The sequence below is a fragment of the Rhinolophus sinicus genome, linkage group LG13 (assembly GCF_036562045.2).
Source record: "Rhinolophus sinicus isolate RSC01 linkage group LG13, ASM3656204v1, whole genome shotgun sequence".
In the NCBI taxonomy this organism is placed as follows: Eukaryota; Metazoa; Chordata; class Mammalia; order Chiroptera; family Rhinolophidae; genus Rhinolophus; species Rhinolophus sinicus.
The window spans coordinates 34,156,083-34,180,497 of record NC_133762.1 but is presented as its reverse complement, the minus strand read 5'-3'; the positions used below and the strand labels follow the sequence as shown (position 1 = coordinate 34,180,497).

At 50.4% G+C, this 24,415-nt stretch overlaps 1 protein-coding gene across 2 annotated transcripts in view; it reads right to left on the bottom strand.

Annotated features, from left to right (window-relative positions):
* Nucleotides 1–7,706: 7,706 nt before the first annotated feature.
* Nucleotides 7,707–24,415, bottom strand: part of KIAA1755 (KIAA1755 ortholog) — a 48,143-nt gene continuing 31,434 nt past the window's right edge. For both annotated transcript variants that reach the window (XM_019750244.2, XM_074317328.1), the window contains 9 exons: nucleotides 23,385–23,478; nucleotides 22,444–22,530; nucleotides 20,988–21,104; nucleotides 19,109–19,207; nucleotides 18,019–18,167; nucleotides 15,729–15,867; nucleotides 14,335–14,457; nucleotides 13,585–13,806; nucleotides 7,707–9,742 (listed from right to left, as the gene is read on the bottom strand). In XM_019750244.2, coding sequence (XP_019605803.2) covers nucleotides 9,041–9,742; nucleotides 13,585–13,806; nucleotides 14,335–14,457; nucleotides 15,729–15,867; nucleotides 18,019–18,167; nucleotides 19,109–19,207; nucleotides 20,988–21,104; nucleotides 22,444–22,530; nucleotides 23,385–23,478 — 1,732 coding nt within the window. In that variant the 3' untranslated portion in view covers nucleotides 7,707–9,040. The remainder of the gene's footprint in view (nucleotides 9,743–13,584; nucleotides 13,807–14,334; nucleotides 14,458–15,728; nucleotides 15,868–18,018; nucleotides 18,168–19,108; nucleotides 19,208–20,987; nucleotides 21,105–22,443; nucleotides 22,531–23,384; nucleotides 23,479–24,415) is intronic.

Genomic DNA, 24,415 nt, shown 5'->3' with positions numbered 1-24,415 from the left:
CCTCTTCTGGAGGAGTTCAGGGTAGGGAAAAGAAGCTGCAGCTGGACCCTGTCTGTTATCCTGCCCATGGCTCCTTCCCCAGGGTAAGTGGGATGATGGAGGGAGGAACAGAGGTGAGACAGCAGCACCCTCCTTACGACTTCAGCTGATCAGACATTTCCCATGACTCATCCCCACATTCCAGTTGGTCTGAGACTGCTCTGGCTTCAGCCTCCTTGCCCCAGGGAGTTCTTCAGGTGTGAAGAGGGCAGCAGACGTGCCCATCCCTTCGCCCCCCATTCCCAGGAAGTCACTGTTCTTCAGTGAAAGGCACCAGATGGGCAGGGTGACCGTGTAATTGATTGATTGTCCAAACCAGAACACTTTGGGGAGCTATTAATAATTACATGGGGACAGTAGACATTCACCGAGCCTGTCCTCGGCAAACCCGGATGTCTGGTCACCCTACCAATAGGTCATTGCTGAACTCAAAGTATTAGAAACACAAATGTCAGACACTGAAGCACCAGCCACAGGCGAGGGCCAAAGAGTTCTGGGGCAAGTATATTTTTGAGAACTCCTCAAGTCATGGGGCACCCCAAAAGAGATTCAAATCTACATGTAGAGGTTCAGAGCACATACTCAAAATAAGCTTGCCTGGGTTCGCACGCTGGTGCTACCGCTTATGGATTGTGTGAGCTGAAGTCTGTTACTTAACTTCTCTGGCCCTCAGTTTTCTCATTTATAAAATTGACTGACCCCCCATAAGACTGTTGTGAGGATGAAATGAGATAACACAGGTAAATCATCCACAGCAATGCTGGCACAGAATAAGTGCTCAGTAAATCAGAGGCCATTGTTAGTTTGTATTAATTTGATTGGTATGAATTCATAATGCCGGGTACTGAGAGGGGCAAATCTTGAGACCTCAGAGACAGCCTTGCCCTTGGTTTATACACTATCCCATGGGAATGAAGAAGGCCAGGTTAAAGGAGAGAGTGCTGTACACGATGGATAGACCGAGGTCTGGGGGGTTCAGACAGGTAGGAAGGCTTTCTGACTTGAGTAGGGCATGAGGGCAGGCTTCCTGAAGGAGGTGACCTCTGTGTAGGGTCACAGTCTAGGCTCTTTGAAAGATGAGAGTCATAGCTCCTATTTCTAAAGAGCTTCTGATGGCCCCATTTCTCGGTACGAGTACCAAAAAAGAAAGTTCACTGAAGTTAGCTTTTTATCTTCATGACAATTTCCATGCATTCTTTGAAATGTCAAATGTTCAATTCTTTTCTCTCCGAATTTCCTTTTGGGGTCCTTGAGCTCACATTTCATCTGCCTAGTGTTTCATCGCAGCTGCAAGGAACACAAGTCCCTAGAGCTTGCTAAAGCAGGAAAAGAGGAGACAGGGCAAAATGAGGCAAGATAGGAGGGGTTGGTGAATGGTAGAACCAGTGGTAAGCAGGCCAGCCTGACCTCCGGGGTGGAGAGTAGGGGCTGGACCTGGAGCCAGGGCAATTGCTGCCTCTGGGACTCTTGAGTCTGGCTCTGGGCCTGTCAACTTTAGTCATCCCCCACCAAGGACTTTTCTATTTTCTATGGACATGGCTAGACACAGTGGCCCTCTACACTTGAGTTTACACATGCTCAGTTCAGAAACTGCCTAGCAGCTCTGATCCCCAAATCCAAATCCTGGGAAAAGAATCTTATTGGTGAGCTTGGATCACATGTCCATCTCCTCATCTAACCAGCTTATGGCCAACGGGCAGGGCCACTGACATAATATAAATAGAGAACGAATGGGTGGGGACACTGAACACTCACTCTTAGCAAAGGAAGAAGGTTTTCCAGGAGGAGGGCACAGCGTGTGCAAAGGCTGAGAGATGGGGAATCGGAGGCTGTGTGTGGAGAACACTGAGTGGTCAAGTTTGGGTGCACCTTCCTGTGGCTGCTTGAAGGGTAGCTACCACAGCCATATCCCTGCCCCGTGCCTAATGGCATAAATGTGACCCAGAAAGTGAAGTCACAACTGAATCAGCAGCAGAAACAGAGCTCAAACTGGTTTTCTTCTCCCAGCCCAGGCTTGAGTATCTGAGGCAGAGGAGGGAGTGGGGGTAGGGGAGCAGGGAGAAAGAAATCAAGAAATAACATCGTTCATAGGAGTGATAATGACATTTTAACTTGAAAATTACAAGGAGACAGGGCTGTGGAGGCGTATGCAAATTTCCATGCAGATGAGATGCAAATGAGCCTGCCTGTTCTTGCCTGGCACACCTGGATGTGGCTCAGTGACAAAGCCTAATGGGCACCGAAAGGCTGTGTGATTGATTATCAAAGCCAGCTGGGATGACAACTGAATTCCCCTCCTGGGAGCAGGGGAGAGATGAGACTGTTTCTAGAGCACCCTCTGATGGGAGACCCTGAGGCATAGCCCTATCTAGTTCAGGAATGGCAAATTTGGGATACCTCTATTACTTCTATACCTGCTGGCATCCATGGCAGACATGATTAATCAATCATAGAATTTTTTTTCTTACCAAGACAGCCAGGTGCTCTAGGCAGTCTCTACTAATCGATCAAAGTTGGCGTTCATTCATTCATCTACCCATTCATCTAACAAATTTTGAGTTTCTTCCCTGTGCCAAGGATACATTAAACAGGCAGGTTCAATTCCTACTCTCATGAAACTCACAGTTTAGTAGGTGATACAGGCATTAACAAAAGATTACAAAATGGCAATTGAGATCAGTGCTATGAAGGAGAAGTACATGGTTTTTAATAAAAGAGGGTTTTGACTCATTCAGAGTGGCCAGAAAAGCCTGACCCTGTTGCTAATATCTGAAGGATAAGGAGGGCTTAACCACTGAAAAGGGGAAGCAACAAAGGAACAAGACAAACAGAGGAAAAAAACTCATAGACACAGACAATAGTTTAGAGGTTACCAGAGGGTAAAGGGGGAGGGAGGTGATAGATGAAGATAAGTGGGGTCAGATATATGGTGATGGAAGGAGAATTGACTCTGGGTGGTGAACACACAAGGTGATATATAGATGATGTAATACAGAATTGTACACCTGAAACCTATGTAATTTTACTAACCATTGTCATCCAATACATTTTAATTTTAAAAAATGGGGGGAGAACATTCCAGGTCTTGAGATAAAGAAGAGCTTGTAAGCAGATATTGTCAGTGCTACACCCAGAGTCCCTGTGAGCACATTTTGTTTCTTTGCAACCCGTCTCTGGCTTAAAAAAAAAGCAAAAAAAAAAGCTTTATTGACATACAGTTCACATACCATACAATTCACCCATTTAAAATGTACAATTCAAGAGTTTTTTAAGTGTATTCAGAGATACGTGTAAACACCACAGTCAATTGTGCAACATTTTCATGACCTGCGAAGAGCGAAAGAAATCCTTTACCCTTTAGGGATCCATACCCTCCCATCCCACTCCCCAGCTTTAACCAACCACTACTCTACTTTCCGTCTCTATAGATTTGCCTGTTCTGGACTTTTCATATAAATGGAATCATGCAATATGTCATCTCTTATGACTGGCTTCTTTCATTTAGCCTAAAGTTTATAAGGTTCGTCCATATTGTTGCATGTATCAGTCCTTTTTTCTTTAAAATTTTTTTTAATTATGGCAAATTGACACATAATATAAAATTTGCCATTTTAACTATTTTAAGTGTATAATTCAATGGAATTAATTACTTTCATAATGGGCAGCCAACCACCACTATGATCTATTTCCAAAACTTTTTCATCACTTCAGACAGATACTCTATACACATTAAAAAATAATTGCCTGTTCCCCCTTCCACCCAACTCCTCGTAACGTCTAAACTAATTATGTCTCTGAATTTGCCTGTTCTAGATATTTCATACAATGGAATCATGCAATATGGGTTCTTTTTGTCTCTCTTATTTGACTTAGCATAATGTTTTCAAGGATCATTCATATTGTAGCACACATCAGAACTTCATTCCTTTTGATAGCTGGATAATATTCCATTGTATGTAAATTCCACATTTTGTTTGTCCATTTATCTATTGATGGGCACTTGGATTATTGCTACCTTTTAGCTATTATGAATAATGCTGCACTGACCATTGGCATACAAGTATCTGTCTGAGTCCTTGTTTTCAATTCTTTGGGGTATATATACCTAGGAGTAGAATTGCTGGGTCATTCCATGTTGACCTTTTAGAGGAACCATCAAACATTTCCCCAGCAGCTGTACCATCTTGCATTCCCACCAACAGTGTATCAGTGTTCCGATTTATCTACATCCTCACCAACATTTGTTGTTAATATTTTCTACTTTTTTAATTATAGCCATCCTAGTCGGTGTAAGGGGGTATCTCATTGTGGTTTGTTTTGCATTTACTTAATGACTAATTATGTTGAGCATCTTTTCATGTGCTTGCTGGACATTTTTTATATGTTCACTGGAGAAATGCCTATTCCAGTTCTTTACACACTTTTCAGTTGAGCTGTTTGTCTTTTTGTTGTTGAGTTGCAGGAGGAATTTCTTATATATTCTAGATATTAAACCCTTATCATACACATGATTTGCAAATATTTTCTCACATTCTGTAGAGTGTCTTTGCACTTTCCTGATAATGTCCTTTGATGCACAAACGTTTTTCATTTTGATGAAGTCCAATTTATCAGTTTTTACTTTTGTTGCTCACGCTTTTGGTGTCATATCTAAGAATCCATTGACATTATTTTACATTTTGCAAAGGTCCCTGTAGTTTCTACGTGGAGGACAGATGAAAGGGGCTCAAATGGCTGCAGGAAGACCATTGGGGATACTGTTATAGCTGTCCAGGAGAGAGAGGCTAGAGGCTGGGATGAGGGTGGGGAAGGTGGAGGGAGAGAGAAGTGGAAGACTGCAAGAATTGGGGGGGAGGGGTGTAGCTTTAGGCGCTATGGGGAAATTCAAAGACAACTTTCAGGTTTCCAGCCAGGGTGCCTGGATGGATGGTCAGTGAACAGAGGGAGGCAAGATTGGGAGGACAGATCAGGAGTTCTGCACGCAAGATGACACCAGTTTGCAATTTGGCCCATCCCCCGTATTTCAAAGATCTGGAAAGTGAGGCCTGAGGAAATGCGGTGGTTCACCCAGGGTCCCCCATCACATCCTACACAGAGTGGGATGGGACTCTAAGAGTCCTGCTGCCCGGCCAGAGCACTTACTTTTCATGAGGCCACAGATTCTGGCCTCAAAGAGCTATGTTTCATCTGGAAGAGGGTGGGGTTTCAGGCCAGATGGGTTTGTCCTGGGCTGGTAGCCAGTTCACAGCCCCCAGAGAACAGAACAGTTCTGTTTCATGAGGGCAGCCTGTGCCCTGACCCCAGCCAGCTGTCCTATTTGGGTCTGGTGTAATTTGAGGGCATAAATGCATGTAGCACCACCTCAGAGTGGCTGACAAGACGGAGGTTCATCTGCTGTCTTGGCTTTGGCATTGATCAGAACTAGGTCCAGATTCTGAAATTTCCCTTCTCTATCTCTTTCCTTGCTGTGTGACCTTGGGCAAGTCACCTCCTTTCTCCAGGCTTTGGTCTTTTCATCTGTAAAATGGGGACATCCTAGAGTATGACTTTTGTGCCCCTCAAAGTTGTAGTGAATATCAAACAGGGAAATGGACAAAAAATTACTTTGTAAACTATAAAGTGCCTAAACTTCTATTGGGCCCAGTCCTACGTGTGCCCCACGCCACTGCCCAGTGGACTTCTAAAGCTTTGCTCCTTCACAAGACGGCCACCCCTCTGGAGAGGAAAAAGGCCTGGTGTGGAGCTCAGGGATTCAGAGATCTTATTATCCTGGGCCAGCAGGCTTGACAAACCCATTGGACAGATGGGGAAAACTGAGAGAGAGCCATTGGCTCAGAGTCACCAGGCTGTTAAGCCTGGATTCAAAGGCAGGGCTCTCTGAGTCCAAAGATGAGAAACACCTTTATCTATCCAATGTCCCCATTGGACAGATAGGGTAAATTGAGAGGGGAAGTAACATGCCTGGGGTCATACAGGCAGTAAACAAGAGGTGGAAGTGGCATGTGACGTCCCTGGCACCCAGGCCATGCTCCTTCTACCACCGCTTGCCCACCAACCTCTAGAGCTTGAAAACGGAGTTTTCATCACAGTGGGATATTCATGCCATGTTACTGGCAGACTTGGAGTTCCTTGTCAGCCCATCTTCTTCCCACCAGAACAGGCTTCAAATTTTCTAAAAAAAAATCTCACAGAAGGACATTGTACCTCCATGTCCTCAGAGCAGCCTCTTGGGGGAGGAGGCTTTGCTGATGCAAAACTGTGTGGTCACTAGTGGGGAATCTCCAGGGCCGGCCACCCCATGCACCCACCATGGTCAGCTTAGGGCAAAAGTCAATAAATCAGGTCTCTTGAGCCTTTAAGAGACAACTGAGGATCCAGAAAACTAAGTAGGAAATCGACATGATTCAAGGAGAGAAAAACTCTTTGGGCATTTATTGGTGGCCTCTGGAGAAATTTCTTCATTGATTTGTCAGGTAATGAAAGCAGGGCTAACCAGGCTGGTGCCCAAGTACAAGACTAGATACCATTTAATGAGCACTTACTACGTTCCAGGTACCTTTTTAAGGGCTTTCCACATATTAAATCATTTAATACTTACAACATACCTCTGAGGTCTAATTATTCTCACTTTACGGGGGAGGGAAATAAGGCACAGAGAGGTAGCATAACTTGGCCAAGGACTCACACCTTGTGAGTGGTGGGACCTAGGCAGGAACTCAATCCATCCAATTCTTGCTGTGTGACTGACCACTGGACAGCACTGCCTCGTGTGCTACAGGAGACCAGACATGAGTGCTGCCCAAAGGACCAAGACCAAGCCCTGGGTACAGGGCAGTGGCCAGGCACAGCAGTACTGCTGTGGGATAAAGCCCGTGGCCACTGAAGACCCAGCAATCAGCCCAGGCTTGTCCAAGTGTGAGCCAGAAGCTTCCATCGTATCCAGCCCCAGCTCTGCCACTTGCTGCTTGACACTGGGCAAGGCACAACTAAACTTAGTTCTTAGTCTCAGCTTCCTCCTCATTAAAAAGGGGTGAAATTAGTATTGGCTTCATAAGACTGTTGTGAAAAATTCAATGAGCATTTAAAGGGCTTGGCATCAAGCTAGGCACAAAGAAAACACAGAATAAATGTTAACTATTAGTGTTGTTGTTATTCATTATTTTCATGTTATTATTCATTATTATATTTCATTTCTGCACCCCCTTTCCCCCCAGAGGCTGCTGTGAGTAGACAGAGGGACACCCAAGATGGCTTTGGAGACCCCTCCCTCTCAAGGATTCTTGGACCATCCATCCCCCTCCTCATCCCTCACAGTAGCTATAGTCTCTCTGAAGTCAGTTTCCATCCTTGCACCCCAGGTACCCTGGCTCCCTGCCTGTGGTCCCCACTGGCTGGATGCTGTTGCTATAGCAACAGCATTTTTAGAGCTTTAGGCCCCCCTCTGAGGCTACAGGCATGGATGGAGATGGGCTGATTAAACTCTCCTGCTTTCTCAGGCCTGTCTGGATGGAAGGCGGAAGAGTGGATGCGAGAATCAGAGCTGACTTGGGAGGTGGGGGCCAGCTCAGACTCCAGCCCCAAGTGTTTCCAGACAGCAGCCCCCACCTCTCTGTGTCACATGGCAAACACCTGAACAGTTGGTTACAAATGCACATTCCAGGCACTGCTGGCCCCAAGGGTCTGATTTTAATTATCTGGGGTGGGATCCCCCCCGGAAGCTGCCTTAGATCAGCTCTGCTACTGGTTCTGAGGCAGACAGGCCCAGACCAAAATTGATGAAATCTGGAGTCTTGGAAGATTCCTGAAGCCATTTTGGGCATTAAGGTTTGTGTGGCTCTCTCTGCTGACATGACTCCTGAGAAGTCCCGTTTGTCCTCCTCGGCCTGCTCCAGTCCTGCCTCCCTCTCCTTCCACAGCCTCATCTGTGGGAGGACATGTGCCCCACCCTTTCCCCGGAGAAAGGAAAATTCCAGGGCTAGGCTGCCAGAAGGCCATGTTGGCAATGCATCCCAAGGCAGAGACAGGGCACACACTCTCTCGGGATAATGACATTCAGGGGAGGTGCTAGCAGGGGTTACTCTGGGCAGGGTGAAAGGCTCTGTGTCTTCTAGATACTCTGAGATCAGAAATGTAAGGGCCTCTGCCCACTGTCACCAGCTTCCCGCACCACCTGTCGGAAAGGACAGGGCTCCGTACCCTCGTCTGGCCCGTTCCATCAGCAGAACCCGTCTCTGGGCACCAGAGGCTGTGCCTAAAGAGAGGGGGGAAATGGATGGCAGAGTCTGAGGAGATGTGGTAGGGAGGGAAGACAGAGAACACGAGCAGACTGAGGGTTCTCTCTGGAGTGCAAGAACAAGACTAGGGGTTCCTTGAATTTAGAATGATGGCCCATGGTAGCTGGAGTTGCTGAGTGAGAGAGTAGAGATGCAGAAGACATTTTCTTGTCCTTCCCTGGGCACTAACTGGCCTCCAGCAGGTGAATATCTTTGCCTGGGGCCAGTGGTGCCATTGGATGAATAAACAGCTTGGGGTGATCTGCTTGAAAACATCCCCTTTATTCCTTTCATAGGTTCACCTCCCTGCTCCTCCCCCAGTGCTTCCTGGAATCAATGTCAAGTACACGTGCACTGGGATCTTTGTCTTGGGGTCTGTTTCCATAGGACCCTGAGACCAGAAGCCATTCCCGAATCTCCCACCTGTGGTTCTGTATGAGGGCAACTATGCCCCTTGTGTCCCAAAGGGGAAGCTGTGTACCCCTGAACTCCAGCTGGGCATGTGGCCTGCCTAAGGCTGAGACCTCGGGAGGGGTGTGTACCTGGGGCTGATGGAGCCAACCCCACGCTTCACGGCACCCTGTCTTGACCTCCACTCTCTCTATTCTCACTGTGAGGGTTGGGTCTTCCCAGAGTTTCCTGGTGCGGTTCTTGTCGCCTTAGCACAGGCCAAGCACACGCTGAATGCTCAGACCATGTTCTGATGGGCTGGGGGGGGGGGCTCCCAGCTAGAGGGAAGCAGGGGGACTTGTCTGGGGTGAGTCCTCCAAAGAAGTCTGTGAGTCTGTCCCCTCAGAGGAGGAGCTGCCCCCCATGGGACGGGGCATCTGACTCTTCCTGGGGAGCCGGTGCCGGGAGAAGAGGGTGGTGAGAAAACGCTCAGGGGCAGGATCAAGGGACTCATGGGGGTCCTTGCCTTCATCAGCCTCTATGGCCTGGCCAACATCCTGGGGCAGAGGGCCTGCCTGGAAATTTCTGTTCTGTCCCATTCTGGGAGCCCGACGAGGCCACCGGGATTTTGGAGAATGATTCAAGCCCAGTGAGTCCTGGAGGGGCCAGTCCTGCCTTTCCTTGGATGTGACTTCTCCATTCAGACCCTGGCCCTTGGTGGCTAGCCCTCGTAGTTCCGGGTGTGCTGAGTGGGCAGTGGGACCCGCTGGGCACGGACAGTGTGCCAATGCCTTCTTCAGGAGGCTTTGGATCTCCCCGTATCTCACCCGGGCCTCCTCCCACAGGTCCTGGCCCAGGCCTTCCCGGCTTAGGGATGCCGCCTGCAACCCCATGGCCGTGAGCTTCTCTGCAGGGAACTCGGATGCCAGGCGCTGCAGGTAGCGGTGGAGGCGACGCTGGTCCCCAGGGCTGGCCCTCTGCACCTTGCCCAGCTGGAGCTGGGTCATCAGGTCCTGACAATCCATGTGAAACCAGGTCATCTGGGAGACGAGAGAGGGAGGTGGGATTCAAGTCAGGAGCGGGACTATGGGGGCTCCATGAGGTCAGGATGTACCTCTCTGAGCGGAGCGAGAACGCGAAGAATAAGTATTGCTGGATTGAATTAATAACGTGCCCCCCAAAATGATAGGGCCCCCCTCAGGGGGCCATGACATTATCTGCTGCCAGTGATGACAGTGGTTTCCCGTTCTTCCCCAGGGCACACACACCTGCCACCGGGAAATGGTCCCCAGCACCCTTGGGAACTTCGGGCACAGTCGAACACACCTAGGGGCCAGCAAGTCCTCACGACTTTCTGGGGCTCCGTTTCTCCTTTTGAACAATGGGAGGTGGTACGAGAGGAACATGAAAAGCTTTTTGAGAGCTGCCCATTTGGATTCTCAGATTGCATTAACCCCTTACGAATGGTACTGAGGGAGGAGTCTGGTTAATATTTATGGAGCACTGCCTGTCTGCCAGGCTTTGTGCATCTCACGTCGGATCACGCTGAGCTATACCAGCCGCCCACTTGACAGAGGAAGAAACTGAGGCGTGAAATCCTTTGCCCAGGTCACACTGCAAGTCAGAGAGGAGCAGGGATTTGAACTCAGAGAGTATCTTCCAAGCAGCTCCTTGCACAGGAGAAAGTGACCCAGGTAGGGCCAGGTCCTTGCTGCCACCAGCCAACCCAAGCCCAGCGGCCCCCTCACACCAGCCCTTCAGCCCCATTTTGGGATTCTGCCTGTCCCCACTTCACCCACAAAATGTCTGCAGGCTGCAAAGCAGCCGACATGTTCCCAGCAGCTCGTGAAAAACATAATCTTTCTCTCCCTTAATTTAGAAGCCGACAGCGAGCTGTTAGGCTGTGGGGGATTGGAGAACCATTTTCTCTGAGGAAACCATCTTTCCATGGATTAAGGGAACTTGTCTTTAGATAAATGGCTTCATATTCACGGAAGCACACGGAGCTCATGGCTGGGAAAGGGCTCCATAAATCTCCGTTAGCGGCACAATCGTGTTATTATTATTTAGTGCCAAAGCTGCTGCACACACGCTCTCCATCCAGGGCTGAGCAGGGCACTGGGCTGGCCTGTCCATTCGTCTAGGACTCCATCCTCAAGCCTGAGCTGGAACCCTTGTTGTATGGGTTAAAATTCAGGACCAGAGAGGAGAGAAGGCCTGCCCATGTCAAACAGGGAGAGGTGGCCACAGTGGAACTGAAGGTCAGGGCTGCCACCTCCTGTATGATTTCTAGGTCTAGGTGGGACTCCACCTTCCCACATGTACTCCCAGCCTTCCTTCCTCTGCCTGATTCCTCACCTTTCTTCCAGCCACCTGGCCAGGCATCCACAGTGCTCACCGAGTCCCTCTGAGTGCTGGCCCTGCGCTGGGCGCTGCACACAGGACCAGGACCCAGTCAGACCCAGTTGCTGCCTTAGGAGCTCACCTCACAGGAGACAAGCAAGTGATGAAGCAACAGGATAATTCCAGATCACCAAGGGACCCATGAAGGGTTAAGCACAGGGTGATAAGAAGGAAGGGGGGGCAGGTGGTCAGGAAGGGCCTCTGTGAGGAGGAGACATGTAAGCTGAGCGCTGAAGAAACACAAGAGGCCAGGTGGTCGAGGGGAAGAGCATTCCAGGCTGAGGGAACAGCAAGTGCTAAGGCCTCAGAGCTGGAGCAAATTTGGCTTCCCCAGGGAAGACCAATGAGGCTGAAATTGGCTAAAATTGATGAGCAAGGGAGAAGCTTCCAGATACCTTTCAACCATGAGGCATTTACTGCTACTAATTATAATAATATTGGTGTTAAAAACACAAATTCTAAATTTGAGCAAAGCCTGAGCAGGGGTAGTTACTTACATTTAATTCAATTCTCTTGGCAATTTAATTCTACCCAGCAAGGCTGGCACGAGAGCCAGGTGATCTGGGTTTGAATCTCATCTCTGCCCCTTCTTAGCTGTGTGACCCCAGATGAGTAATTTGACCTCTCTGTGTTTCCTGTGCACAAAAGGAGCATAATAATAGTAGCTGCCTCGTTGGGTTAGTGTGACAATAAAACAATGTGTGAAATGACTGAAACAGGGCACTTAATAAGAAGGACGGAAGCATTGGTTACCACTGTTATCATCATCATCGTCATCGTCACTGTTATTGACGAAGAGCTGAAGCCCAGAGCAGCGAGACCGTCTGAGGTCACACAGCTCATGCAGGCGCAAACTGCCTCGCTCCCTAACTGCTGGACAGCTGGGAGCGGGGAGGTCCCTTTGCTGTCAAGACCCACATCTGCCTCCCTTGCCTGCTGCCCCAGGGAGACAGAGAGAGGCCTGTTCTCCCAGTGCCCCAGGAGTGATTGACTAGAGTCCCTCCCACTGTCCTCCGAAGCATCCTGTGTTCTCTGTCCCCTGTGTGCTGGGCTCGCCTGACAGCTGGGGGGCTGGGGTCAAGCTCTTCCCATGCTCTGTCCTGGGTGGAAGTATGAGGGGCAGCTGAGGGCACTGGGACCAGGCCAGAGAGGTGGGTTCTTGTTTCAGCTGGGTCACAGCTCTTTCAGGCTGCTCACCTGTCCCCATAGGCCTCCATTTCTCCATCAGAAAAGTGAGGAGTTTAGGAAGGATTTAGGAGGGGTAGGAGATTTAGGAGGGGTGGGGGGCTCTTCTGTCAAATCCTGCTTGATCATCCACCCTCTGGGGAACCTTGAGCAAGCCACTTTCCTCTTTGGGCCTCAGTTTCCTCATCTGTAAAATGGAAACAATGTTGGTACCTCCTCCCCCATAAAGATATGGTGAGAATTCCATCAGGTAAGGTTTGTGAAGCACTTATAGGAGAGTCTGTCGTGTAAAAAGTCAACATGTAGGCTACCCTCAGAGTAATGACCTAATTGTCATCATCAGCATGCTTGCTTGGACGTGACTAATTGGTTGCCACTTCCCCACCTCCCTTCCCACCTTTGGAGAAGAACATAGGGCATGTTATAGGGCATGGATACATCTGTGTTCAAATTCCAGCTCTTCTTTTCTCCAGCTGTGTGACTTTAGGCAAAGCCCTTCCCCTCTTTGGGCCTCTGTTTCCTCATCTGTAAAATGGGCTGATAAACCTTCACACATTGGGTTGCCAAGAGATGATAAATGCAAAGTAATGGAGTTTCTTTTGCCTCCCACCCCAATACTCTGTGCTTGCCCCAGACCCCCACCCCACCACAGTAGCCCTCTGCTCCCCTCCACCCTTCTTGCCAAACTCTGGGGTCCTGGCTACGACTGAAACCTCTGCTCTGAGCAAGCTCAGAACAGCCTCTGGGCCCAACCTCAGCCAACTGTCCCCTCCTTCCCCTGCTGGCGCCATCTGTGCAGGCAAGGTGAGGCATGGAAAAGAGCACTGTAATGGTGCCATGGGCTTGCTGTGTGACCTCGGCTAAGTGACAGCCCTTCTCTGATCCTGTTTTTCCAAACCTGGAGTGAGACAAGACCAAGGTTCTTAGCCTAGTCTTGACACCTGGAGTTGCCTGCAGAGATCTATGCATGGCGAGAAAGCCTATGTTTTCGAGTGGATTCTGAGAAATACCTCAGCTCCTTCCCCTAATTCCAACATTTAAGAAGCATCTGAGGGTGGCCTGGTGTAGTGGGACAAACTAGGGTCAGGGATCAGCCTGACCTGGTTTAGGAGAGTGACTTAACTTCTCCAACTTTGTTTCCCTCCTGGAAAATGCAGGTAATGCTTTCCCCACCCCAGCAGGACTATGGAATGAAGCATGCGAGGACCCTCGCGCTATGTCTGGGTTGCGCCCTGCCCCCACCCTACGGCTCAGCTGGAGCGGGTGGTCTGTACAGGCAGACAACAAGGCTCACCTTTTTGCAGAAGTGGTACAGGTGGAGCAGAGTCTCCAGGTCTGTGCGTTGCCGCTCAATGGCCATGTAGAAGTGGGTCAGCTTAGCCTGGAAGGCCCGCTGTGTGGAAGCAAAGGCTGCCAATTCCGGGAACTCTGTTCCTTCTGCCTCACCGGCCCCTCTGGCTGCAGCTCCCAGTTGGGCTGCCTGCTTGGACAGCTCCAGGCCTCGGCGGTACTGGGCCTGAGTGGGAGAGGAAGGGGGTCCACTCAGCTCTCACCTTGGCTGAGGCCTGCTTCAGGGTCAGGAACCTCCACTGCCCCACTGCTAAATTATGAGCCTTCCTGAGCCTCAATTTCCTCATCTACACAATGGGGATAGGCCTTTGCTGAGGCAGCTCACTTGGCCTAGCTGGGACTCTGCTTAGTATCACCTCTTTCTGGAAAACTTCCCTGACCCCAAAATCTTTGTGTCCCCACAGTTCTAACTTTTCTGTCTGTTTCCCCATTTGTCCTCTACCTCCATCCCCCACTGGCCTTGGGAGTTCCATGAGGGATTCCGAGGTAGGTTGTTTTTGGACTTGGTGGTCCCTGAAGACTTCCTGGAAGAGACAGCATCTATGCTGAACCTTTTGTGATCCAAGATGGTCTCCTCACTGTCTCTGGAAGTTTTCTGCACTTTTCCACCTCCACATCTTAGCCCTAGCAGTGCCACCCACTCTACTACCCTCTCCATCTGCTCCCGTCCTGCTCCTCAATTTTAGGAACGCACTGCAGCCTGAAGAAAGAAGTCCTCAAACTCGGCATGGGCTTTCTCCACTGTCTCCAAGCTTCTGTCCTTGGGGGTCAGTGCTTGCAGGCACCGGCTTCCTTCCTGCTCCATCCAGCTGCTGACCTGTGGCAGGGGAGGGAGGTTTGGACTTGAGGGGCTGTTGGGGAGCTGTCCCTTGGCCAGCTCCCTGACTTCCTTGGAGGCTGAGGTCTTCTTGTCCTCAATCACTCAGTGGCTGGGTCTGTGCCCATAGGCCTAGAGTGAAACCCTCCCAGTCTGAGAAAGAAAAGAGACAACTTGGGGAGGGGGAGTGCATTGTCATATCCTACAAATATCCGAAGGGGAAAGGGCTCCCTGAGTGGGACTCCAGAGCATCTGGCCTGGCCAGTGCCCTCCACATTACAGGCCCTCAGGGCACACTTGTTTGAATGAAGTCACAGGGTGGCAAATTTCAGCTCACTCTAACCACTCGGTGCTGCCCAATCATAAACGGGGCAGCCTCAAGAGTGATGAGCTCCCCATCCCTGGGGGCACATAAACAGTGCTGGAGAAGAGGCTGCCTGCTGTAGAAGAAGGTGCTTGGGCCTGCTACGAACTCTCTGTGTGAACTGGGCAAGGCACTTCCCCTTCCTGGGTCTCCATTATTCAGCGGCAAAATGAGGCAGACACGAGGATTTAATGAGGGAAAGAGGGGGTAACATGGCTCTTGACGCCATGAGCAGAAGGCCCCTTCTGGGGTATCTTCAAGAGTGTGCATTCACTCACTTTAACCTCACAAAGCTCAGCGTGGCAGGCACTAAGATGACCCCTATTTAACAGGAAACCAAGGCACTGAATAGTTAAGTAACTTGTCTAGGGTCACACAGCCAGTCAGTGTCAGAGCCAGGAGTGGAACCCAGGCCATCGGGCTGTGGAGCACAGCTCCATCCCAGAGCATGGAGGGATATGGTTTTAGGCACTGGTAGTTGGATGAAGTGCTGCCAGGTATGGGCTCCAGGATCAGATCCCCAGGTGTGCGACCATGGGCAGGTGACATATGTCTCCCAGCCTCAGTTTCCTCATCTATGAGAGGGGGACATCCCAGCACTGTCTCCACATTACTGGTAAGTGATGAGGTTGGAAGAGGATGATGTGCGCAAAAGCTCTGGCCCAGGGCTTGGCACACAGTTGGTGCTCAGTAAGTGCAGCTTTTGGGGTTAGGTCTTCTCCCATGTAGCACTCACTGAGTGCCACGTCATGTGCCATGTCCCAAGGATGCCTGCCTTGCCCTCAAAGAACGGCCAGCCTGTCCTTACACCAGAACAAACACCTGGCCAGGCCTGGAGCAGGGCATTCCCTGTGGTGGGCTGCCAGGCAGAAGCTCCCACATCCCCCAGGCCAGGCTCCCCTTTCACCTGGTGAATGGCAGCTTCCAGGCGGCCCAGGCGGACACGGAGCTCCAGCCTCCCCAGGAGGTGGTTGGATGTGGTGACCAGGACATGCAGCTGCTCATCCATGAGGCTATAGAGGGCGGCAGCTTCAGCCAGATGGCTCCTGGGAGGCAAAAAAGAGTAGAGAAGGCCCAAGATGCACCCCAGCCCCCATACCCCTGCCCAGCATAAGCCTGTCCCCGCAACTCCCAGTGATTTTGTGGTCCTAGCCTGGGGTATTCCAGCTACTGACTTGCTGTGTGACCTTGAGCAGGTCTCTATACCTTTCTGGGCTTCAACCTGGGATTTCCATGAGATTGGGAGGACCAGAGGACACAGCAGGAAAACAAATGACCTTCCCCTTACCTAGGCAGGTGTGAACCAAGCTGAACAGACCTGGATTCAAATCCCAGGCTCACTACCTTCTAATCATGGGACCTTGTACACATTTTTCAACCTCTCTGTGCCTCTGTTTTTCACTTCTCAAAGGTGGAGCTAACAGAACCCACTTCACAGGGTGCTTGCAAGGGTGAAATGATCTAACGCCCTAGCCCTCAGTCCTGGCTGCACATTAGAACACCCTCTGGGAGCTTTAAAAATCTTGATGCCCAGGCCCATCCTAGGCTAAATGAGTCAGTTCTGAGTACAGGCTGGACACCAGTGCTTTCTAAACATCTTCATGAGGTGCTGGGGGCATCCAGGGCTGAGAACCAGTCCTCACACATTCAAAACACTTAACACAGGGCCCAGCACAGTGTTTGCTAGTGCTTGTTATTTCTACTGCAGTGATAAAGAGTAGCTGTAACAACTCCCCACCTGGCCTCCATTTTACAGATGGGAAAACTGAGTTCCAGAGAGAGGATCTGACTCTTAAGCATGGCAGTCTGAATTGGAACCCAGTCCAGGACTTTTTCTGCACATAATTTTTTAAAATGGTCAAAGCCAGCATAAACGGAGGACCGTGTATGGGATCCAGGTATGGTACAGCTTGCACGAAGGGAGGAATCGCGGGGCTTTCCCAACATCCTTCAAATCCCATCTCATCCTCTTCCGCCCTGGGGAGGGTCTTACTTCCAAAGGAAAAGGAAAAGAGGACATGAAAGGAAAGCCTGCTTGCCTGGAGGGAGCCTTGCTCTGGGCCTCCCCATCTGACTGCCGTTCCCCACAGGTCACTGCCCTTCCAGATGAGGGCTCAGGGTGCTTGAACGAAATGGAAAATGCCAGTCTGCCTGGCGGAGGGAGGGAGGGAGAAAGGGGCGGTAGGCGGGAGCTACAGGGTCTCATCTGCAGAACAAACACGCATAGCGGCTCACGTGGGACTACAGCGCCCCCTGGTGGAGCTGCCAGCGGCCAACTGTCTGGAGGCGCCTCCAGGGGACAAGAAGGGGCTGGCGTTCAGCCAGTGAGGCGGAAACATGCTGGGAACAACAGTGCCAGTACCACTACATGGCATGAGGGACAAGGAGAGGACTCCACACCCAGCACCAGGGCCCTCTGCCTCCCAGTGCTCACATCAGGGTGACTCTGTCTGTGGGCACAGCTCAGGGTGGTGTGTGCAGGATTCTGGGCCAGGCTGCCGGGATTCAAGTCTTGGCCCCACCACATCTCAGCTGTGTGACCCTGGGCAAGTCACTTAACCTCTCTCTGTGACTAGGCCTTCTCTACTGTAAAATGAGGATACTACCAGGATCCACCTCATGGGTGGGAATCAAACGACTTAGTACTTGTAAAAGCCTTAAAACAATGTTGTGCTCATACTAAGGGCTGTTTAGGTGTTGGTTAAATAAAATTGTCCTCAGAAGCCTTTGCAAACTTTGGAACTGTTTGTTCTAGCAGAGATAAAATATTTCCAATTACTGATTGATTTAATTACTGATTTGCAACACCCCCCCACCCCTGCTAAATTTAAGGAAATCGTTCCTATCCAGGAATAATATTATTTGTTCTGTGGCTCTGAGACCCCTGGCACATTGTGAGGTTCTCCTGGCCAGGCTCAGCTCAGCGTCTGGGTCAGAGAAAGTGCTTGGTCCGTAAGGATGACCAGATATAGGCAGGGCTGTCCTCCGATGCCCATCCCAGCCTGAAGGTAGCCAAGGCTGTAGGAGGGCAGCAAAGAAGGGACAGAGTACTTGCCAAGGCCTCAGCCCAGGATATGGGCCCTGCAAACATCCCCATCCTGGGCATCTGTGGGGTCCACCCTATGTGTTCTCAGCTCCAAGCTCCCAGGCCAGGAAACAGGGTGGGGGTGGGAGAGGAAAAGCCTGGGTGTCCATACCTGACATCTGGGTTGAAGTCTAGCCTGCTGGCCTCCTGCTGCAGCCTGGCCAGTGTGGCTCCGCCTTCCCGTTGGAGGCCTAGCAGGCCTGGATCCCTCAGTACAGCCTCCATCAGCAACTTGGACTTGCTCAGACACCTGGAGGCCTCCTGCCAGTGGAAGGAGGTGGCCTGAGACCCAATTCCCACTCTCCCTCTACAACCTTTCAGGGCTCCTCTCACCCAGATCATACCGACTCCCCCAGTTGGACATTCAAGGTCCTACAGAAAGTCTATCCTTCCTATCTCTAAAACGCATCCTCAAGACACTCCTCTCAATGCCATGGCAACCTCACTGGTCCAAGTGGCATCATCTCTTGCTGGGACACCCATCCCAGCCTCTTCATTGGTCTTCCTGCTGCACTCTGGCTCCCCCTTGCAGTCTGTTCTCTACATGGCAGCTGGAAGTATCTCCAAGTGTAAATTTGATCAACCCCCTCCTTAAAACTCTTCAGTGGCTTCCCTCCCCTCTTAGAATGAAATCTCAATCCAACTCCTCCTTGATACAGCCCCCATTGGATCCAGAAGACCCTCTAGCTTTCTTCTCACCTCCCCCACCCCATCTCACTCTATTTCACACTGACCTCTGTGCTATTCCTGAACATACCAAGCACAATCCCACCTCAGGCCCTTTGCACGTGCTTTCCCTCCACATGGAACCCAGTCCCCTGCCTATTCCCATGCAGTCTCCTTCTCATCCTTCAGGCCTCAATTTAAATACCATCTCTTCAGGGAGGCCCTCCCTCCTTCTCCATTATTCTCAATGTTACTTTCATGGCATTCAGCACAATTTGTAACTACATATCCATTTCTTTGTTTGCTTTGTAAACAACTACCTCTACCACTGCACCATGATCCCCATGAGGGCAGGGACAAGTCAGTCTGCCCCAGGCTGGGCGTCTGGGTGCACATGTGAGTACCAATAAATATTAGTCAAACGAATGCATGACAAACGGGTGATCGTGCCCACCCTGGCGATCCCCTTCACTGAGCCCCTGTTCTGTGCAATCTGGGAAGGGGTGTGTCTTTCCCGCCCCAAACTCCTGACTCACCTGTGCCCCTCCAGGGGGGTCACTCTTCTCAAACTCCTTGATGGAAGCCTGTAGCAGGGAGGAGGCCTGGCGGAGATCAGCAAGGAAAGGGTCTGACTTCTGCAGGATGGAAGGCCAGAATGGGGGGTGTCAGCCTAGGCCAGTAAGGAGGGTGCCTCCCCAACCCAGGAGGACACAGGGGGAACATGAGGTGGTGGTTCTCAAACTTTAGCTGCGTCAGAATCACCTGGAGAGCTGGTTAATATCCAGACTGCTGAACCCCACTCCCCCATTTCTGACTTAATTCTTTTGGGATGGGGCCTGGGAATGTGCATTTGCAACAAGTTCCCAGGTGATTCTGGCAAGGCTGGTCCAAGGACCACACTTTGAGAACCACTGGAAATGATGCTGGAAATGAGAGAGGGAGAAGAAAGACAGGCCTGAGCGATCCCCAAGCCAGTGGGGATCCCTTGGAGGAGAGGAAGGAAGGGGGAGTGAGAGGGCAGGGGGGAGGAACATCCTCTGCTGGGTCCCACTTCAGCCCAGCCCCACCACTTACGCACTGTGAGGCCTTGGGCAAGTGACTTAACCTCTCTGTGCCCCGCTTCTTCCTCTGTAAAATGGATCACAGTAGTTCCTGCCTTATAGGCTTGTGTGAGGATTAAATGGGTTCATTTGGTCAAGGTACTTAGAATAGTAACCGGAATATAGTGTTACCGTGTTTCCCTGAAAATAAGACCGGGTCTTATAGTAGTCATCAATGTTTTATATTCTGGGTCTGTAGGTAAGATTTCATCTAAAGGGAAGATTGTAAAATAAAAATGTAGTTCGAAAGCCATTGCCTTAACTGGAGGCCTCTGGAGAAGGGAACTGGGGGTCTGAGGGACAAGTAGGAAAGAAAAATTTTCAGTCTATACCCTTTTGTACCATTTGAATTTTGAACATAACGCCTACTTTGAAACAGACAGGACTTTTAATAGAAGACCACCAGGTGACAGACTGGTAATATAGACCAATGGTCCTCAGTCGGGGTGAATTTGCCCTCCCAGGGGATACTGGTCATGTCTGGAACCATTTTGGTTGTCATCATTTCTGGGGTGCTACTGTCAGAGTGGGTAGAGGCGGGGGTGGTGCTAATCATACTACAGTGCACAAGACAGCCCCCAAACCAGAGAGAATTATCTGGCCCCAAATGTGAATAGCGCTGAGGATGCACTGTCCTGGTCTTTAGAAAGCCCTGCATGGGCACTGGTGGGCATGGTGTCGGTGTGGCTTAAGCTGGTAACCTTCTGTGCGCAGTTGTTCAAGCTGCCCCATCCTGGGTGTTCTCATGTATGAAACTGGGTATGAAATGCCCTCTCCCAGGGTTGTGGTAAGGAGGGATTGAAATCGCACAGGAAAAGAGCCCAGCACTGGCAGCTTCCTTATTTCCTCCCTCTTACACAAGGGAATACGTTGCCTCCCCCACCAGACCCTGAGCTCCTGAGTTGTGTGGGTCCACAGAGCAGATGTCTATAAATTTATTTTCAGTTAACATAGACATAGCTCTTAGCATGATCTAGATGCTCTTCTAAGCTCTTTACCCACATTAACTCAATTACTGCTCACAGTAACCCCCTGAGGAGTTACTACTATTACCCGCCATGTTATAGATGAGGAAAAGGAATCAGAGAAGGTATATAACTTACCCAAGGTCACACAGCAGAGCTGGAATTGGAATCCAGGCAATCAGGCCCCAGAGCCTGAGCTCTCAATTCATTCCACTCTGCACCCTCATTATAAATGTTTGCTGTGTGACTGGTTTTGAACCTGACTGTGCAGATGGAGCCACGGGACAGGATAGTGAAGGGAGGAAGAGAAGGAGTGAGGGTGCGGGCCTAAGGGCTGTGATGGTAGCCACCTGGAAGAATTGCACCCACTCGCTGTGGCAATAGGGGATGGGGCCTTCCAGGGCTGTGGGCAGCTGACTGGGGTCCACGTGGTGACTGAGGGCCTTCAAGGAAGTCAGCACCTCTACCTGGAGACAAAAGAAGCAAGTCAGGAGGACCAGGGAACTCCGGGTGGGGGCAGACATTTGAGAAGGTCCTGCCCAGATCCCAGCCCCAGCACCACTCTACCTCCTACAGGTAAGGCTGGCCCTTGCTTTAAGAGTTGCTTTCTGGGCAATGGATCCTCTCTGGGAATGCTGAAAGATCAAAATTCAGAACCAGACCCTGGGTAAGGAATGGCAAATAAACAGCACTGTACTACTACTCTCCTTGCGTATGCCCAAGGCAGACATCATTAATCAATCACAGCACTGGCTCCCTCTGAGCTTTGTTCTTTCCCAGCCCTGCTCTCCAGGCAATCACACACTGATTGAAGGTGGCCCTTGTCATGTAATTTCTTTGTAACCCTTACACTATTCTTTGGTGACTCACCAAGGTGGTGTCTCCTCCTTGAGGCTGTTGAGAAAGGTCATCACATCCTTACAGTATCCCCTAAGACATGGAGGAGGGACTAGGTGACTGCTTCACCCAGGCAGTGAAGTTTGAGGTTTATGCTATGAACAACTCCAGATACCTAAGCTTGGGATTGGGCAGTTTCTGTGGTTTGGGGGCCCACTTGTTGTCCCTGGTCCTCAAAGTGTGGTCCACGGACCAGCGGCATCCGCATCACCGAGGAGTCTGTTAGAAATGCCTCAGACAGAGCTACTTCATTGGAACTTGCACTTTGATGAGATGCCCAAGTGACTCATAGGCACATCCAAGCTTGAAGGGCACATCTCTAGCTCACAAGGCCTTGTCACTAACCAGGAAGAAGGAGGTCTTTAAAATCATTTCCTGAAGCAGGGTAGAGGGCGAGTGCCCACACTCATGATGGTGGTACATGGCACTAATTAAAGGGAGCTGCCGGGCTCTTCCCCGCTAAGTCCCAAATCAACTCTGCATCTGAGTTGGAGATGCTGAGAGAAACTAGGGAGAGAAACACGGGAAGATCGGGTGGAAAAGGCACCTCTACCGCCAGCTTGCTGTGTGGCCTTGGGTCTCATTTTCCCCATCTGAAAACAAGGGGGGAGGAGTTGACTGAATGAAGCTTTTCAAATAGTTTTCGTGCCATGTGCAGCTCTCAGTCACATGGTGGTGCCCACCAGGTGTTGCTAGGATTGCCAGAGAGAAATAATTTGTGACTAATTTGGCAAGCTCCTGCCACCAGGGCAGGGCTGAAGAGTTGTAGCATCTGGGCCTTGTATTTATCGACCTACACTGCATGGTTTCAGGACCTCTCCTGTCTTGTGACTTCTGCAATTCTACACCCCAGCTCAGCGAAAGCCCAGCATCTCCATTCCACCTCTGCCAATGCTGCCTCCCCCTCACCTGGATGTCAGGTAATGTTTCCAGTGGAACAGCATTCTCCTTCTCCCCGAGGAAGAGCATGGCACCAATGGAGGCTGGGTCCAGAGCCTGTCAGAGAGAATGATTTCAGACCTGCTCTGCCCAGGTCTTCACTGTCCTCTGAACCTCTCCACTAAGAGGGGTTCCCCAAGCCTAGGACACTTGTGTGGTATGTTTGGAGGGTGAACCATTGGACACCAAGAGAGAAGCAGGTCCAAGCTGTGTTGTAAACTTCCCAGATGACCTGCCCCCTCCAGTCCTCAGTTTCCCCACCTACATAGTGAGGAGGAGGAGATCCGACCATGAGGTAAGCATAGGCTGAACTACCATTTACTCTACTGCTTATACCTGCTAGTTAGGAATCTCTTCCCTCTCCCAATCTCAGTTCCTGAGGTTCATGTGCCCTGAATCTAAGCCAATCAGCCTCACATTCCCCTGGCCACAGAGATTGGCTGATGGATGGACATCTGAGCCAAAAAGCTCTAAGAAGAAACTTTTGCCAGGACTTCTGGGAAAAGAATCTCGCACACTTTCCTACTGATCTTGAATGAAAGACCAGGTGCAGTTAGAGTTGCTAGGAGCAAGACTGCCACCAAGAGGGGGACCTGGCTGAGACAGGCACTCTCCCAGGAGAATGGGGCCAGAAATGGAGAGAGAAGAACCAGATCTTGGTGACAATATTGGAGGCCTTGAATCAAGCCATACTTGAAGTTGGATTTAACTCCTGGACTGTTCAGTCACATGAACCAATAAACAACTTTTGTCTTTCAGCCTGTTCAGGCTGGGGTTTCTGCTAGCTGCAACTAGCAGTCCCTGCCTGGGAGCCCTGGCCCCAGCTCGGAGCCCACTGGGCTCCATGAATATCAGAAGGTCCCTGGTGCTCCTGAGACTTGCTAGGCTGATGCTGTCCATCTCTCACTCACCTGGGTGGCCTGCAGGGCACTGACCAGACCAGGGTGTGGAGGCTGCTTCCTGGCATCAATCACGATTGCCAGACCCTTGGTTTTATCTTCTGGCCTGCAGGTGATAAACAGAATTGGCAGTCTTGCTGGCCAGACCAGGCTCTTCAGGGTGAAGGACCTACTGAAAGGCAAAGTTTTCTGGCTGCTAGAAGCCTTGAGTAATTGGTAGACCCTATATCCTGCAAGACCAAGATCCAATGCCCCTCCCTCCAGGAAGCCCTGCAGAATTCTTCTTCAGAGTCCATTGCTCCCTCTTCTGTGCTCCCCCAGTACCTCACACAGCCCTTTCTTAAACCTTACCAATCATAAACTATAAGCCACTCAATGCTGAGTGAGTCACCCAGCATTCACCCACCCTTTTTGTGTTCAAGAATCCAACTTCCTCCAGATGATCATGTCTCCACCCCCCCCCACCCCACACACACACACTCCAGGGGCCAGTTTATGATTGGTTGAGGCCAACAGTAGGGACCCAATTTCACTGGCCAATGACTGGGTTAGATAAGAGTCATGTGACATCTTTCTGGCCAATGAGATGTGAGGGGAAGTTTGCAAGGGGTCTTTGGGGAAAGGCAGTCTGTCCCTTAAAAGTTCTTACAAAGAGCCATAAGGCAGAGACACAGAATGATAAATTTCCTTATCAGATAAGACATTTTGAATTGGAATTTTTTACGTGCAGCTAAAACACCCTCACTGGTTCACATTGCACTTTTCAGTTATTACCTTAGGATCTCCCAAACTAGCCAATTGTCAGAACTTGTTATAACACCGATCCCTCACCCTCACCCCCACCTCCACCCCATTCCCCCAGACACCTGGCTGGCAGGTAAGGGGTGAAGCCAGGGAGTCTGTGTGCTTCCAAATGCCCTTGGCCATTCTGACGATCAGACAGTGTGGAAAAATAACCCCAATTGCTTCCAAGCCTTACAACCAGCCAGTTCACAGACTAAAGCAAAAGTGGCCAGAATGGGGGTGGAGCTGGGGCACTGCTG